Genomic DNA, 17,417 nt, shown 5'->3' on the forward strand with positions numbered 1-17,417 from the left:
TGCCAACCCCACACCCTGGCCCTCCACCCCCTGTACTTGCTCCTCCCCACCCCTCTCCAGAGCCCCTCAGCCCCTCACTGGCTCTGCCTGGGAGTCTCCCTCCGGTCTTGCTGCAGAAAGCAAGTGCACAACAGGCTTTGTAAACACGTGTTGAATGTGGGGTCCCTGCTCCATCTTCAGCCAGCCCTGCCCCACCGGACCCCACAGCGGAGTTCAGGGAGCTGACACTCGGCCCCTTACAGTGAGTGGCACATCACGATGCCACACAGTGTTACATCAGCGCTGGCGATCCATTGCAGCCCCTTCGGGGGCCGCAGCCCTCTCCCCTTTACTAACATCCTCACCCGGCCTGAAGTCACACCTCATCCCGCCCCCTAGGGGATTCCCAGGGTATCAAGAAACCCCCTCAGGATGGACTTCCTAAAGCACAGCCTAAGGGAACGGGGTCTTCCTAGGAAAGCCAGTGAGCAGGCCCGGGTCAGTGGGGTGGATCCCAGAGTTGGGGTACTCTCATAAGCAGTCCTGGAGCCAGGTCTGGGGCAAATGTGGAGCCGGGGCGCCACCTAGTGGCTCCCTCACCTCCCCAACCCAGAAGCCTGCTTTGGGGGGGAGGGGTCCTTTCCTCCCTCCAAAGGGAATGAGCCCAGCTGGTGTGGCTCAGTGGACTGAGTGTGGTCCCATAGACCAAGAGGTCCTGGGTTCGACTCCCAGTCAGGGCACATGCCCAGGTTGGATGCTTGATCCCAGTAGGGGGCGTGCAGGAGGCAGCTGATGGATGACACATGGATCAATGCTTCTATCTCTCCCTCTCCCTTCCTCTCTAAAAAAAGCAGTAAAAACATTTTTTTAAAAGGGGAATGAAAAACTTTTTTTATTTTTATTGTTGACACTATTACAGATAATAGATGTCTCCATTCTCCCCCCTAGCCCCCCCCCCCCTTGGCCTAGCCCCCCTCCTTCCCTCTGGCCATCACCACACTGTTGTTTGTGTCCATGGGTTATACCTGTATGTACGTTAGCTTGAAATAACTTTTTTTTATTTTATTGATTTTTTACAGAGAGGAAGGGAGAGGGACAGATAGCCAGAAACATCCCTGAGAGAGAAACATCGATCAGCTGCCCGCAACCAAGGTACATGCCCTCCACCGGAATCGAACCCGGGACCCTTCAGTCCGCAGGCCGAAGCTCTATCCACTGAGCCAAACCGATCTCGGCTTGAAATAACTTTTGAGTGCCGAATGCTGGGCATTTTGCTTCCATTGCTTTATTTAGTCTCTCCCCCCACAGCCCCCCAAACCCCTTGAATGGGGATAAGAAACACAGGCTCCTGGAGATGAACACAATAAGCGCCCTGTCAGTCAGCGGTGACTGACACTCTACTTCCCGTCCCGAAGGCAAAACAGGCTGGGCGCTTAACGTGTTAACTTGCCCAAGCTCACTCAGCCTGGATTTGAACCCACGCTCATTTTTCCCCATCTCCCAGGGTGCGGGCAAGGCGGCGGTAAGCCAATGGGGTGCTCCAGCCCGGAGGGCCTGAAGTTGGGGGGGGAGGGGAGGAGTGTATGGGAGCATGTGTCCCTGCACTTAGAAACCACCCAGTGACAGAGCCCCCTCCAATGGCACGGCTCCAACAGCTCTTTATTTGTTTTGGGGGGTTTTTTGTTGATTTTTAGAGAGGGAGACTAGAGATTGAGCCTGACACCCGGGCATGTGCCTTGACTGGAATCGAACCCCAGAATCGAAACAGCACCTTTTGGTGCACTGGACGATGCTCCAACAACTGAGCCACACCAGCCAGGGCTCCAACAGCAATTTTTTTTTTTTAATTATTGATTTCAGAGAGAGGAAGGGAAAGGGAGAGAGATAGAAACATCAGTGATGAGACAGAATCATTGATCGGCTGCCTCCTCCACGCCCCCTACTGGCACGTGCCCTGACCGGAATCGAACCGTGACTTCCTGGTTCATAGGTCAGCACTCAACCACGGAGCCATGCCGCCAGGCTCCAACAGCTCTTTATTGTGATCGGAGTCTACAGTTCCAGTGGGGCGGCGAGGCCGTGTGGGAAGCTGGGTAGAAAGGGGGCTTCACCCTCTGGGGATGGCTGCTTCCGGATTTACCAAAACCCCTGGGAGAGCCCGGATTGTGGGCCTGCTGCCGGCCACCCTCCCACCCCAGGGGGTGCGGTCAGGGGTGGCTCCCAGGCCCGCTCGGGAGCAGCACACGTACGAGAGGAGGAAAGCTCTTCGGCTTCAGAGTCAGAATGCCACCCCACCACCCCGCCCCACCCAACCCCCCAAACCAGGCTTCTCCCCCACCCCCTTCACATTTGCCGGACACAACCAGACTGCCAGGGGTCGTGGCCGGGGCCCTGAGCATTTGTGTACATTTGCATAGATAGCAAGGCAGCCCAGCTAAGGCCTTTTCCTAGCAAAGTGGCATCAGTGCAGGGCTGGGTGACGTCTCTCCTCCGGGAAGGACGTCCTAGGATACCCAGGAGCCAGGGACGGCGGTTTCGGTCCTGGGCGGGCGGGCGGGCGGGCGGGCGTGGCCAGCAGCAGCCTCAGCCTCTGCGATGGTGGCTGTGCTCCTCCCTGGGCCCCATGGGCCTGGGGCTCCGGGAGTGCTTGTCTTTCTTCCCCGACCTGAGGGGAGGGGGCAGGGCAGGAAGAGGCCGTTGGAGGACAAGGCCAGGTGATGAGAAGGGGTCCCCTGAGGAGAAGGGGGACCCCCTTCCGCCTAAGGCAGCCACCACCAATCATTCTGGGGGCCAGACCTGGTCTCCAGGATGAAGGCCCCGGCTGGGGAGGCAGGAAGGCGCGAGCAATCTCCCTCCCTCACCCCCTGAGCCAGGCAAGTGTAGGTAGGACAGGACAACTGGGGATGAGAATCCCCAGCCCAACGGGGAACCCCTTTGGTGCGTGGGCAGCGTCCTGCCCGCCAAGGAAGACTCTGAATGCCTTCGTAAAAGAAGCCGGGGGGAGTGGGGGACTACAAGTGGAGATGAGGACTCAAACTGGAACACCCTGGACTCAGGACCCTTACTCCTTCACACACATACCCCCTCGCCCCTTCTCCTCTGTCCCGCCTCACCCAACACCCCCACAGCTGCCCACCTCTTCCTCAGTGCTTTGTCCCCAAAGAAGTGGCTGAAGATGAAGTCCTCAAAGTCATCCACCTCGTCGTCATCACCGGTATGTCTCACTGCCACCTCCTCCAGGCTGTCCTCCAAGGCATCCACAAAGTCCCGAAAGCGCAGGCGGTCATGGCGGAAGAAGCCATCCTCACCAAAGTAAGCAGGCGAGAGGGGCAGCTCCTTGGTCAGCTGCCCAGCCCAGGGCAGCCGCGCCAGGTAGGTCCTCAGCAGAGAGGCCAGCTCCTGCTGCCGCACCGGGGCCAGCTCCACGCCAAAGGAGGCCAGGCCCTCCTGCCGGGCACACTCGTGCACGCCCGAGCAGCCCTGGGGCGCCCGGTACTTGTGCCTCGATAGCTCTGCCCAGGCTGGCAGAGGGTCATGCTGGTCTTTAGCCCTCTCCTTCCACTGAGGGTGCTTCTGCCTTTCTCCAGGGGGGTGGGGGCTCCCGTTTTTCCTGGGGGGCTCCTTGGGGCCCTGCCGCTTACCATCCTTGCCCCGCTCCTCCGCTCTTGGCTTGCCCTCCTTCCACCGCCCGGCCGGCTCCCTGTCCTCCTTGCCCCCCCAGCTCTTCTTCCGTTCCCAGCCGGACCCCTCCTTCCTGTGCTCCCAGTGCTCAGCCTGCCGGTCCCCATGGCCCCCCCGCCGCTTTTCCTTTCCACCCCGCGCTCTGGGACCCTGGAAGTGGGGCTCCTGACTCCCGGCTTCTGAGGCATTGCCAGGGACCCTCGGGTGCTGGCCCCAGGTCCCCAGGCCTTGCAGCTTCTGAGCCAGCCTGTGGCCCAGCTCGGCGAGGCCAGCATGAGCCGGGTCCCCTTGGCCTGCCTCCCTCAAGCTCTGCTCCAGGTCCCGCTGCACAGACCCCAGGAGCCGCTGCTGCCTCTCCAGCTCCTGCCTCAATGCCTGGGCCTCGGCCTCTAGCCGTTCCTTCTGCTCTAGGAAGCCAGTGCCCGGCCCCTGCCCCTGAGGGGCTGGCTCCTCGGGGACCTGGCCACCCTGTGGGCCTCTGCCCCAGCTGAGGCACACCCCGTCCGTTCCCCGGAGGCAGGCGGCCTCCAGGCCCTGGAGGCGGGCCCGCAGCTGCTGCAGCTCTGACTCCAGGGCCCTCTGCGAGGCCTCGCCGTGCTGCAGGGCCCCTCGGAGCCGGGCGTTCTCCGCTTCCAGCACTTTGGGCCGCTGCATCAGGCTCTGAAGCTCTTCCTTCTGGGCCTGGAATGGGTACAGAGAGGGAGGGCACCACACGAGGGTCTTTTCAGGATGGGCCTGGAGGCTTCCACCCGAATTCTATCCCAGTCTAGTGGGCGGATGACCCTTTCATGGCCTGGGACACTCCGAGGATTTGGTCCTAGTCCTCCTCCCCATTCGCCACCTGCCCTAGACCTTCGAGCCCCCAAATCCCAGCACAGGCCTGAGCGTCTACATCCTTATAGAAGCACACACTGCTCCCAGTCACCCCAGGAGAGCCAACATGTGGCTTTCACTGCCGTGGCCTGTTCTTAAATCCTTCTCCACACAATCTCCAGGCAGAGCATAGCAATCATCGCAGGCGACGCATCACAGTTTCACTGCCCCTGGCCTAAACTTGAGCATGAGGGACCTCAGAGAACCGGGCAGGTGGCCCGCTGCCGTGGCAAAGGGAGCGGGTCCGGGTGTAAGGGTAAACAGAGGACACTGCATGTGGGGGAGGACACCAGGACAGACACCTGGCCTGGGAGGGCTGGCCTCGCCCACCCCTTCCTCCATGTGCCCACCTGCAGCTGGGCCTGCAGCAGCCGGATGTCCTGGTTCTCCTTGGCCAGCTTATCCAGCAGGAGGGCCATGTTCTGCAGGCTGGGGACGCTGTCAGGGGGCGCTGAGGCCTGCAGCTGCTGCCTTCGCCCATCCTGAGGGCACAGTAGCCGGTGAGCCACCCTGCCCCACAGCCCGGAACCCCCCCACAGGCCCACACGGGATGGACAGTCACGTACCTGCCCATCCCCCACAGCATCCGCCATCTCCTGGTCCACAGTGGCATCTGGAAAGACCTGCATTTCCACTTCCTCCAGGGCCCCTGAGGGACAGCAAGTCCTGGGACTGGCCCCAGGGCGCAGAGGGCACGCCTCCCACACACAACCACCTCCTGCCCTGGACCCACCCATGCCTGCGGGCCAGCCAGGTCAAGGGCCATGGCTTACTCTCAACAGCTGACGAGGCATAGCTGAGCAATCAACGTCCAGCCCCCAGCACCCCTACTTCTGACCCAGAGCCGCCCCATCGGCCTCCCTCGGGGCTGGGAGGTGACAGACCGAACCAGCCAGGCCCTCCCCACTCACCATTCTCAGACTCCGAGAGGCCCCCTGGGAATGGAGACAGAGCAGCTGGTGAGGCCTCAGAGGAGGGGTGGCTGAGGGGAAGGGCAGGACAGCAGGGGCCAGGGTAGAGGCTCAAGGGCCACGGGGGAGGCACCCCTCACCTGAGAAGAGGAGGATCCCCAGGCCCAGCAGAACCAGGGCCCCGAGGAGGCACATGTTGAGGGAGATGCCCGGCTCCCCGCTTACACCCTCGCCTTCGGCCGGGGCCTCCACACGCAGGGGCCCCACAGGCTGAGGAGCGCTGGGCTCCCAACCGCGCCGCCGGCGCCGCAGACCCTCCACGTCCGCGTCGGTGTCCTCCTCGCTGCTGGTGCAGCGGGCCGCCTCCCTGGTCCACGCTGGAGGAAGGGATGGGCACAAGGCAGGGAGGGGCGGGACACAGGGAGAGGGGACGTGAAGGAGGGCACGGGAGGCCATGAGCCCTGACACACAGACGTGGGGAGACCCGCCCACGTCTGCCTGGCATCGATGGCAGCCCCGCCCAGTCAGGAGGTGGGAGACCGGTCCTTCGGTCTGCCAACTACACGAGCAGCTTCATCCGAAAAGCACTGTCCTCCCGCATGTGCCTCAGTTCAGCCCACAGCCATCCCCACCCGCCCAGGCCAGTCCCAGCGGCCCCGTCTGCTCAGTCCCTCCGGCTCTCCTGACACCCGCTCTGCTCTCGGCTCTCCTCGCTGTGCACACAGTCACCCAGGGTCTCCCCCACACGCTGACGGCCCCCCAGAGGAGAAGAATCTGTAGTGCCCGCCCGGGCTTACCCTGGAGCTCCAGGTATGTCTGCCTGCCCACCTTCACCTCCCACCCAGACAGTTCGACACGCCAACATCTTCACATCACACGCCGGCATCTGCCTTGGTTCAGGAACCTCCTAGATGGCCGAGGCCCTGGCCTCTCCCTCCACCCTGTCACCTTCAACAGAGATGGACTCACACCCTGATGCAGCCTCCTCAGTACAGGATGGGTGGCCCCCAGCCCTCTGCCGAGGCTGCAGCCTTGGCCTGGAATGTTCTCCTCCTCCTACCCTACCTACCAAAAAGCCTACTTTTTGTCCCAGGCTCCACTCAGTTGTCACCTCCTATGTCAACCTTTCCCAACAATACCTGCTTCTCTTTCCCCTCAGCCTGTCCCGACTGAACTGCCTTCCTCCTCCTGTGACAGCAACTTAATAATAGCTCCTTTTGTACCCCTCATCGGTCTGACCTTCACCTGGGCTCAGTCTAGTCTGCCTCTTACACAGGCCATGAGCCACCCACAAGCAAAGAGCTAACTCATGGAAGGGACACAGGGGATGAGTTGAATCCAGAGGCAAGAAAAGAGGAGGCCCAGTGGCAGAGCGGAGAGTCAACCAGATCTCAGCCCTGCCACTTATCAGCTGTGTGACCTTGGCCACGTCACTTAACCTCTCTGAGCCTCAGGGGTGGTGCTTCGAACTCACTGATATAATTTAAGGAGGCACCAAGCTACTGAGTCCTACGGCCTGGACCAGAGTGATGCTCAGGAGTGATGGCTACTCCCACAACCACGCCTTCTAGTGCCGAAGGGAGACAAGGAGGACCGCACCTGCACTGGGGGGTGAGGGCAGGCTCTGTGGGAAGCTCTGATCCTCCGGGTCCTGTGCGTCGGGTCCCAGGTCTGCCCCCACGGGGGTCTCCTCCACGTCTCCCGGGACCACTGTGTCTCCGGAGCCAGGGAGCTCCGTATCATGACCATCGCCTTCCAGGTCGCCCTGATGGAGACACAGCCATGAGCATCTCCCGGCCCTGGCCCTCCCACTTCCTTCCCTCCCCCGTGGAGGGCCTCACCTGGGCCTCCGTTTCCTCTGGCGGCGTGGGACCAGACTGGGAGCTTTCCCTCTCGGCGAGGGTCTCTGTGGTGGAAGGAAAGGCCCCGGAAAAACACCACAGCCTCTCAACCACCCCTCCTCGGCAGCCCCGTGGCCCCTGCAGGCCCCAACCGGGCTGGGAGAGGCGGGGAAGAGCCAGGATGGAGGGGGGAAGCATATCTTCCACTGAGGTTAACGTGGGAACTAAGACTAACCAGTCTCCCTTTCCCTGGTGAAACGGGAACCCTACAAGACGGAGGAGAGACGGCTGCACCCCACCCTCAGCAAGGCCCTTGTACCTTCTCCATCCAAGGTCCCAGCTAATTCTTCACCATCTGCCTTGGAGGGGCTCCAAGGGGCCGGGGGAGCTCTCTGAGGGTCTGGGTCCACCGTGGACCCTGGGCCCAGGGTCTCCACAGGCAGGCTCTGGGGGAGGAGCGAAAGCAGGAGGTGCTGCAGAGGAGGGACAGCAGGACAAACCCCGGAGCACGGGGCCTTCGCCAGGGTCCCTGGGACGAGCTGCACTGCGCAGGGACCCCACCCACGTGTCACAGGAATGGAAGACATTGAGTGACGAGCTGGTCTGAGGGGAAGGGAGGGAAGGGGAGGGGAGGTGAAGGGAGGGGGGGGAGGGGAGGTGAAGAGAGGGGGGAGGGGAAGGGACGGGAGGGGAGGGGAGAGGCCGGCTGGCGCTGCAGCATCACAGCTCAGCGTGGTGTGTGGCCCTTCCTTAGCCTCACTTGTGCCCAGAGGAACCTTCAGAGGCTCAGTGTCTGTTACACGAAGAAGCACCACTGGACCAAGCACTGGGCACGGTGCAAACTGCCCCCACCCGGAAGCTGGCTAAACAGAGCCGGGGCCACCAGCACCGCCCTCCCTCCCCACAGAGGACCAGCTCCCGGTTGGCAGGTGGGAGGAGGACAGCGAGAGAACCCAGTCCCCTGGGTGCCTACGGGTCACCGCCACGGCCCCCGCGGCTTCCCTGCAGCTGCCCACCCAACAGGCCGCCCCCTTCACTTCCATCTTCTCAGCTTTGCCGGCCTTGGTCCCTCGCCCACACACCCCTCTCCCAGCAGCTGCTTGCAGAAGCCCATCCACCCCACCCACCCCAGCCTGTGTGTCCCCCACCGAGCTGTCAGCCTCTTCTCTCTGCACGCTCCTCCTCAGCGGGCCCATTGCCCGCGTACCCCATCCATGGCTCCTGCCATCCCTCCCGCTACAATGCCTGGCCTTAGTGTCTTTGCAATTTTCAAATCACTTTCTTCTCATGGCCACCTCTACAAGGCAAGAGTCACAACCCCCTTTTACAGGGGGGACAGCGCGGTGAAACGCCCAGCGGTCAGCAAAGGCACCCAGGGGTCTGGCTGAATGACAGCAGTGTCCGCCCTCTCCACTGGCGAGCTTGGTCATGTGTCCTGCTCCAGCGCCACCCGAGCGCGGCTTCCTCACCCCCAGCGGACTCCCCCAGGGACTCCTCGCCCTCTCTCCTCCTGGCGCCTCTAACATACCAAGCCCCTGGGGTTCGGATCCCTCTACACACTCCGACCTGCGACCTGCGGGACCCTTTATCCTTCTCAGCGGCTGGGGAGCACAGGAGTCCCTGGGTCCCTGCCCCACCAACTACCTGGACCCCAGGATCTTACAAACACTCTCCCGCTATTGCTACCCAGCCACACGGTGGCTCCACCCTCTGCCCGGGCAGTGCGTGCCCTGATTCCTTCGGACTCGGAGCCCTTCGGTGACTTCCCGTAAGAACGAGGCCTGAATGCCCGAGCCAGGCCCTTCACAGGTTCTCTTCCGGGGGGTCCCAGCTCTGCCCCTAACCTCCCTCCAACACTGGCCTATGTCGCAACCTTATCCACGGGGCCTCCTCACAGTCTCCCCCAGAATGGCTCATGTGGGTCTCCCCACCAGCACTCTTCCTGACTTCTCACAGCTCATCACGGCGCCACCCCTCCTCCCGGGCATGGCCCAGGTCCCAGCACCTGACTCCTGGGCCCGGTTTCCTTCCCGGACCACCAGTTCCTCTCGCAGGCCCCAGGAGGTGGTACAGGTGACCATCAGGACAAGGAAGGAGCAGACCCAGCAAGCAGCCTGATCCTGCAGGAACGCAGCGCCCCCCCCCTCCCCCCCCCCCCCGCCGCCATGTGGTTCCCAGGCCTGCTCTTCCTACCTCTGAGCCGGCAAGCACCCAGCTATTGTCCGAATCTGGGCAGGAGGCCATAGTCGCTGGGGTCCTTGAGGCCGTCACCTGCAGAGAAGAGCCTCAGCAGCCTGCTCCCTGCAGGGGAGGCGGGACGGAGGGGGCAGCCTTGGCTGGGCTCCGAGGTTTAACGACTGGGCAGCAGCTTCCAGAACCAGCCTGGTTCCAGCTCTTCTGGACGGGATTTGCCTTGCAAATCAGAACCTGAGGACAGCCGCGGAGAAGCCGGCCTCTCCCAGGCACCAACAGGGTCTTGGGAAACTGGACTGACCTTGAAAGGTCAGTGAAGCCGAGGACTGGAAAGACTTTGGGGAATAGCCCAGCCAACTCGCTCAGCGGCGGTCAGGGCGGGTGAAGGCCAGCAAGTGGCTGATCTGACTTCAAAGACAAACAGCTAAGAAGCGTGAGGAAGGCAGGCCAGCCCTCCCTTCACCCCGACAGACTCCCACAGTCACTACCTTTTCTCCCCAGGCCAGAAAGAGAAAGCTCCAGAGCCTCCTTCAGCCCGAAGTCTCCCACTCACCCACCCACCCACCACGGGCCAGTGTTGGGAACCCCTGGCCGGCCGGGTAGCTTGGCTGGTTAGAGCATCATCCTGATACACCAAGACTGTAGGTTCCATCCCCAGTCAGGGCACATACAAGAAGCAAGCAATGAATATATAAGTAAATGGAACAACAAGCCAAGTTTCTCTCTCTCTCTCTCTTAAATTAATAAATTAAAAAAACACTGGCCGCACACTGGAATCACCTAAGATTTTGATCTGATTCCATTGATAATAGAGTCAGGTTCAGGCATTTTATTGATGGCAGAGAGAGAAAGAAACAATGAGAAGCATCCATCGGCTGCCTCCTGCACACCCACTGTGGGATCAAGCTGGCAACCCCGGCATGTACCCTGACAGGGAATCGAACTAGCGACCTCTCAGTGCATGGAGTGATGCTCAACCACCTGAGCCACACCGGCCAGGGCAACATGGACCTTTTTAAAAATCTCCCGGATGATTCTCACCTGCAGGCAGGGTTGAGACTAACTGGCCTAGCTTAGATCCACCTGAATGTACCTTCAGTAAATCTTCTGCCATCCTCACTCTCCATTCCAAATTCTGTTCCCTTATTAGTAACCCCCACTTTCCTCTTAGGGAACGTGAAGGGGACTGGGAAAAAGGCGTCATGGCAACTCTCACGTATAAAGACTTTACAGTTTGCAAAAGTCAGGGCTGTGGGCCGGGCCCTGCTGATCTCTCTGACTTAGCAGGGTGGGAGCAGGAAGTCCCCCCAGCTTCCAGAGCCTAAGGCAAAGCAGGGTAAAAGGAGAGGGACCTATCCCTTCACCCAACGCCCAGACTGTCCCCACAGGCTGGGCAGCTGCAACTGGCACGTGGCACAAAGGTGAAGGAAGAGAAAGACTGACCGCTCCCCAGTCTTGACCTGTGACCCTTCAGAGGAGGATAAACAACGCCCTACTGAGGGGCTAGACGGGTGGCAAGTGGAAAAGGACCCTGTAAGGGAACCCCGGGGCGGAGAGGGAGGCTGGGGAAGATGGATGGCAGTCTTACCTTGGGGAACCACCCGCTGCCCCGCCACCTGAGCAGGTGTAAGGTGCACGGCGCCCTCACAACCCCTCGGCGCCCTCACAACCCCTCGTGGCCCTTCAAGAGCCAAGCCCAGGACAGATGTCCTCCCCAGCGCTGATGCCTCCCAGACACACAAACCATCCCACCGGGAGACAGGAGAATGGCTGCAACGATACCAAGTCCAAAGGACACTCCTGACCGGCTTCTACAGGCGCCCACAGAGCCACTGCGGTGCAGCCTTCTGCCCGCAGGCCCCTCCTCCTGTTGCCATCACGCCCCATCCCCAGTTGCTGTGTGTGACTACTAACAGGTGGTGGCAGGAAGGAAGTGGCAGCAGCTTGGGCTGAAGTCCCTGTTTATCCCTGGCTGTGTACAGCCTGCTCAGGTCCTCCAGAACCAAGCACCATGGCAACCAGGGTGATGTCAGACCCACTGTCTCATGGAAACCAGCAACGGTATTTGGGTCAACAAGACCAACACTTCTGAGACTCCAACAGGAGACCTTTCTGGGACCCCTGCACTCGGGGTTCTGAGCCCTGGTATCTCTCTCGGTTGGCTTCACCCAAGATTCCAAAAGATTCCCCCGTTCTTCCACGCCAGCATCTCACTGCCTTATTAGGAAGTTCCTTCTGCGGTCTAGCTCCACCCTCCCCCTCGATGTTTTCAGATCTCTCTTACCATCACCCCCTTCCCCTCTCCCCCCTCCCTTTTCATTCAGGCAGGAGTCAACAAAATGGTCCTTTAAGGGTTGACAGAGACCTCTGCTATTTCTAAAAGACAGCTAACGGGGGAGCTCTCCCGCTCTGTACAAAGCTGGGAAGTCTGGCCTAGCTCATTTCAACCCCTCTAAGAGTTGTTCCCCCAAACCTCTAGCAAAGGACCAAGGGCCACAAGTATTTGCTGGGGGACCCGGAGCAAGTTCCTGTTTTGGTCTCCATGGTCTTCCTTCTCCCAGCCCAGCAGTGACAAGCAGCTCTGTGATCCCGGGGGGAGCCCACCCCTGGGAGTCCCGCCCTTCCTCTCCGCTCCCCCCCGTCCCACAGCAGACCTGCGGGCCCTCTCCCTGCTGGGGCATTACCTGGTCCAGCTTTCACTTCAGCCTTCAGCTGAACTTGTTGCGGCCTCGCCTGGTTCCCAGACCCAGAAAGGAGTCATGTGATCAGGCACTGGCCAATGGGGAGTCAGTTTCCCTGAGGGGGCGGAAACTTTTGGCCAATAAGAGCTGGAGTTGAGGGCCGGGAGGCGGGGGACAACAGGGGGCCTGTATGGCCCAGAAAGCTGGGCTTACCTCCCGGTGGGAGACTGGAGTCCCAACACACTGAATTTGGGGCAACCACCCCTCCTTTCCCAGTGCCTAGTTATGAGGAGGAAGACCCAAAACTGAAAGGCAAACGGTGGCATCTCCGGAGACGACAGGGACGGAAACCAGATTGGCCCCAGGACAGACACAAGCAGCTGCAGGATGGGGGAGGGGGGTGGCAGATCGTGGGTTGGAAATAGCCCTCCTGCCACCCTCTCCCCTGGGCTCCAGTGCGGTTTAAGGAAGCCACTGCTGCTTTGAAAGGGGAGGGGTATGAAAAGCACCCGAAAGGATCTGCTGAGCCAGGTGTAGCCCCTCTCCCCACCCTGGATGCTACACTCCACTCCTCACCCAAGCACTGGGGGCTGGAGGGTGGGCGCTAAACCCAGAAACGCTAAAGGCACTGGTTTCCCTGAGGCCTAGGAGCCGATGCTCTCGCTTGGCTCGAGGCCCGGCCCAGGAATGTGCTCAGAAAAGAAACTTTCTCTTAGCGGGGACGCAGGGGGAGGGTGGGGCACACAGGACTCTCTCCGCTCAGGCTCGGCAGCTGAACCAGGGTTCGTTCCCCAGGACCAGATCTTTCTGCCATTCCCACCTGGGCCCCTCAAGGCATACATCCCCCCTCCCCTCCCCGCCCAAGTACCCTTCCCAGGGGTGACGATAGCTCATTCCAACCTTTGTGCACATAAACAGCAAGGAGTCCTTGTCTGGATTTTCACGTCATTTTATTAATCCAACCGTACAAAAGACCCCTCCCCCATCACATTTCTGCCACCCCTACTTTCTTCCAAAACAATGGAATGAGGGACTAAGCAGATATTCCCCCAGGAGCCACTTTACAAAATGCTGAGATGGGGGGAGGCAGCACAAAAATAGCAACAGATAAAAGAGGGGCAAACAGAACCACAAACACACACCAAGCTGAGGGGCGGGGGGCTGCTCTCTGCTGCTTTAGCGTCAGGGGACACTGAAAGGCGGGCACAGAGGCCGCTGGCTCCACCTGGGCAGGCAAGAGAGTTCTGCAGTCAACCTGTCTTCTCTGCCCATGCTGGGGGGTCCAGGGCACAACTAGCTCCTCAGGCCTGCCTGCCCCACCCCACTGGGTCACGTGTGCATGCGCTGCCAGAGAGAGCAGCTGTGAGGGGCTCCTGATCAGGCCCCAGGCCCATCTCTGGCAGGCAGTGCTTTAAAAATAAAATAAAAAATAAAGCCCAGTACAAAACTGTGGCTGAGAGGAATGACAACTGCTAGAACACCAGGCCCCAGAAGATACACGAATAGCAGGGGAAAGAGAAGCAACACCCAGGCCCTGAACTGCATCTCAGTACCTCGGCAATGCGGGTCCTGCTGCCTCCCCCAACCACAGGCTGGGACAGGGATCCTTTTATCAGAAGAAATGAGGTATAAGGGCTCGGTGCCCTTTCAAGCTTTCCTTCAATCAAGCCAGGGAGGCGGGGGAATAAGGGCACCGGAAGTTGAGGACCAACGCTAACAAGGTGCAACAGATGGGCAGGGCGGAGGAAGGGGGTGCAACACCGAGTCCAGGCGTCCAGCACTGTCCAAACTTCCAATATTCTGGTCAGACCACATCTCCCAATTTTTGGCAAAAAACATGGTCATTAGGAGGAAAGCACAAGAGAAGCTGGGAAAGGACCAGTAACTTTGGTACCAGGGAGAACTGTCCCGACAGCATCTCTCATCTACTGTCTTGAAACCCCAAATCACCAAGAAACTGCCATGGCCAAGGACTCTCCCGTTTCTCCAAGCTATTTGGTTCTTTGAAGGGGGAAGAGTTAAGCAGGTTTTAGAGGAGGCAGGGGAGAGTAGGAAAAGAGGAAAATCCCTTTTTATCCCCTACAGCTCTCTCCCAGAGCCCATGGTAGGGCGACTGCAGGGATGGGAAGAGACCCAAACTCCTCTGGCGAGAAACCTTTAACACCTGACTCCAAAAACTAAGGCTGCAGCTGCGGGGCTGGATAGGAGCGTTAGGCACAGGTGTTGGGGGCACCCACCATCTACAGAAGGGATACCCCTGCCTTCCAGATCTTCCTCCAGCCTTTTCTCTTGCAGCCATACCCCTCGGCCTCCAGAAACATCCACCAAACAATGGCTCTGCTCGGCAGGGCTTTGGTTTCCTGGATCTCTGTAGATCTCAGCGGGAAAGTTTCCAGAACAGTGAGCGATCCAGGCTCCTGCCTGTCCACCTCAGTTCCTCTTCTGCCCTCAGGAGACACTGCATTTCTTCTCCGAGGGATAGGAAGCCAGTGGAAACAAGGACTGAGAGCCAGACACGGAAACCACCACCCTGGAAGAGCAGGGAGGAACAGATGCGCTTCCCTGGGTCGCCGCGTCAGCCTCACCCATCGTTGGCAGCCACCAGCTGTCCCAGGCCCTCGCGGATGTAGACAGACTGGATCTCCTTGGTCTTGAGGCAGAGATCGCAGGCCCAGACGGCAGAGGCCTCGGTGGTCAGCAGCCCGTAGGCGCTCTCAGTCATGCCCGTGCACTCGCGGTGGAACCACTTCTGGCAGGAGGCCTCACACAGAATGGCATCCTGGTCGTCATTCACCTCACTCCGACACGCACCGCACGGATACACCAGGCCTGGAGGAGGCTGGGGCCCTGAGCCCCCCCCTGCCTTGCCAGCGGGTGCCAGGCTGTTGGCATCTGGAGTGCCCCCGCCCCGCCCACTGCTGTTTGGGGGGAAGCTGGGCTGACTCCCATTCACAGCAGCAGCTGGGGAGCCTGAGTGGGGCTCCTGGGGGAAAGCAGTGGGAGCAGGTGGATTCAGGGGCTTGCCCCCATCCTCAACACCAGGGCCAGGAAAGCCGGGGTCCGGACCAGGGAAGGGACTTGTGTTGGGGGGCAGGCTGGGGAGCCCCTGACCAGGTCTCTGAAGAGGAGAGGGGCCAAATGGCGCCCCTGGCTGGGCAAAGCGTTGGGGGAGAGGCGGGCCCAGCTCCCCTCTGGAAGGCTGTCCCATGGTGGGTGAGATCATGGGGCCAAACCCCCCCACCGGGCCTGGCATCATCTGCCCACCAGGAGGGCTAAAGTTTTGACCCAGAGGCTGGCTGAAGGGTTGGCTGGAAAAGTTCATGTTGCCTGGGGGTGGGTAGCCAGGGCCCTGGGGGGGCATGTTGAAAGCAGGGCCCATAGGGTTGGGAGGGAAAGGGGGGTGCTGTCGACGAAGAGGCTGGGGACCCCCTCCACCTCCGGTGCCATAGCCTGTGGGTACTTGGCCTGCCATGCCCCCTTGCACACGGAAGCCTCCAAAGGGGACAGGACTGCCAAGGAATGGAGGCGCTGTGCCCCCCACCTTAGGGGCTCCGAAGTCATCCTCAAAAGGGTTGGATGCAACCAGGTGGTCCACCATAGGAGTCGGGGGTGGTGCAAACTCCGTCAGATGTGAGTACGCAGGGCCCTGGTGGAGCAGACGAGGGAAAGAGGGTCATGGCAGGAAGCGCAGAGCTAAACCAGAACGCCAGAAACACGCGACACGTTTTGGAGGCTGGTTCCAACCAGCTCAGACCTAAAGTCAAGATGGACCTTTGGATACAACAAAGCAGAAGGCGCAGCACACGGTATTAACTCTATTTTGAAAACAGGCAGAACTAGGCTGGAATCCCAGCTCTGACACGGAATAACCTCAAGACCCTGGAGCAACGATCTAACTTTTTTAAGCCTCACATTCCCCATCTGTAAAACAGACAACTTCCCACCTCCCAACACTGTTCGAGCACTATAGCACAATCCCTGGCGCTTAGGAAAAGTAAGTGGTAGGCGCGATCATGAGGGAACCTGGACAGCAAGAAGGGGAGAAGATTCTAACCCTGACTGACAGGGTCTTTGGGCAAATCATCCCATCCTCCTCCCCGGCCAAATCTGTTATTTGGTGGAAGGAAAGGACCAGAAACAGAGCGAGAGAGAGAGAGAACTTTCTCTTCCCCCTGGACCTGACCCAGACACAGACACTGGAGCCACAGAGTGCAGGGAGGGGCTGCTGGGAACGCTCCCGCCCACCGGCCGCCACTCACCTGAGTGTTTGACTTCCTTCGCTTCTTTTCCGGGCTCTTCATTTGCAAACCTGGAAGAGCGGCCAAAGGCAAACACAAACACGTTTCCCTGAGGCCCCCCGACCTCCTCTCTCCCAGCCGCGCTCGGAGGAACTCTCCCAACTTCAACGTACGCTTGCTTATTTACTTAACAAGTAAATACTGGCAGAGGCTAATAGGAAACGTAAACTGCATGACCCCTCTCGGCTGCTGCTTCCCTTACGTGAGAGACATCCCATCTCTGGACAGCCCCAGGTTTCCAAGCGGCTCCTGAATCCCAAGCCCTGGGATCCTCAACCTATGACCCCCGCCCCCACCCCACCCCCATCTTCTTCAGGCCCCTCGGCCTAAGGACCCCCGTCTCCCCACCCGCCCAGCCTTTCTCCGAGGTCCCCACGTCCTCGGCGGCTCCAGCCCCCAGCCCTCTTCCGCGCTCTCACCGGCCTTGCCCTGCTTCCTCCCGGTGCTGGGCGGCGCGGGGGGCGGTGCGGGACCACCGCCTCCCTCCAGCTTGTCCGGTGGGGGCGGCGCCGAGGCGGCCATGGAGTGGGGGACCCGGGTCAGCGGCGGCGGGAGACGGACGCGCCCTCGGGTCGCACCATCGCCCGGAAAGGGTGTCGGGGGCAGCCCCGGCCCCCGCGCTGCGGCCACCCCGAGGGCAGCGAGGGGCAGGCGCCGAGCCGGAGCGCCCACTGCGCGTTCTTCCCTGCCTCCCTGCCCGCCCGCCCGCGGCCGCAGCCACCGGAACCGGAAGTCGGCTCGGCCGCCTCCTATGAGCCGGCTGGGGAGGCGGGGCCTGGGCTAGGTCCTCCCAGCGCCCCGCGGGGAGGGGAGTGCGCCGTACCACTGCTCCACCCGGCGGGGGTCGTGGACCGCGAGGCAGCCGCACGGGCCGGCTCCCGGGGCAGGCGGGAGAGGGCCGCCGCCCCCCTCCCACGACCGCCGCCGAAGGGCGCACGCCAGGGACCGCGGTTCCCCTGC

General features: G+C 60.8%; 1 protein-coding gene across 2 annotated transcripts; it reads right to left on the reverse strand.

The window, feature by feature from the left end:
* Positions 1-967: 967 nt before the first annotated feature.
* On the reverse strand, positions 968-17,371 carry PBXIP1 (PBX homeobox interacting protein 1). 2 transcript variants are annotated; one of them, XM_079760946.1, is made up of 13 exons: positions 16,877-17,371; positions 16,419-16,468; positions 15,701-15,805; positions 9,479-9,556; positions 7,605-7,731; positions 7,286-7,350; positions 7,044-7,209; positions 5,585-5,821; positions 5,445-5,468; positions 5,100-5,182; positions 4,884-5,015; positions 3,116-4,341; positions 968-2,644 (listed from the first exon to the last, which is right to left on the reverse strand). In XM_079760946.1, exons 1-13 carry the CDS (start codon positions 16,977-16,979, stop codon positions 2,563-2,565), a joined length of 2,478 nt encoding a protein of 825 aa, XP_079617072.1. In that variant the 5' UTR covers positions 16,980-17,371; the 3' UTR covers positions 968-2,562. The 2 variants fall into 2 exon arrangements, with proteins under 2 accessions (XP_079617072.1, XP_079617071.1); XM_079760945.1 differs by lacking the exons at positions 15,701-15,805; positions 16,419-16,468; positions 16,877-17,371 and adding an exon at positions 12,163-12,235.
* Positions 17,372-17,417: the final 46 nt, after the last annotated feature.

The sequence above is a fragment of the Cnephaeus nilssonii genome (assembly GCF_951640355.1).
Source record: "Cnephaeus nilssonii genome assembly, chromosome: 21".
NCBI classification, from domain to species: domain Eukaryota; kingdom Metazoa; phylum Chordata; class Mammalia; order Chiroptera; family Vespertilionidae; genus Cnephaeus; species Cnephaeus nilssonii.

Coding starts and splice junctions, on each gene's coding strand:
- PBXIP1 (XM_079760946.1), bottom strand. CDS start 16,979: ATGGCCGCCTCGGCGCCGCCCCCACCGGACAAGCTGGAGGGAGGCGGT. Junction 7,351..7,604: donor TGGGACCTTGGATGGAGAAG/GTACAAGGGCCT, acceptor CTTCCACCACAG/AGACCCTCGCCGAGAGGGAA. Junction 5,183..5,444: donor CCTCTCGGAGTCTGAGAATG/GTGAGTGGGGAG, acceptor GCTGTCCCTCAG/GGGCCCTGGAGGAAGTGGAA.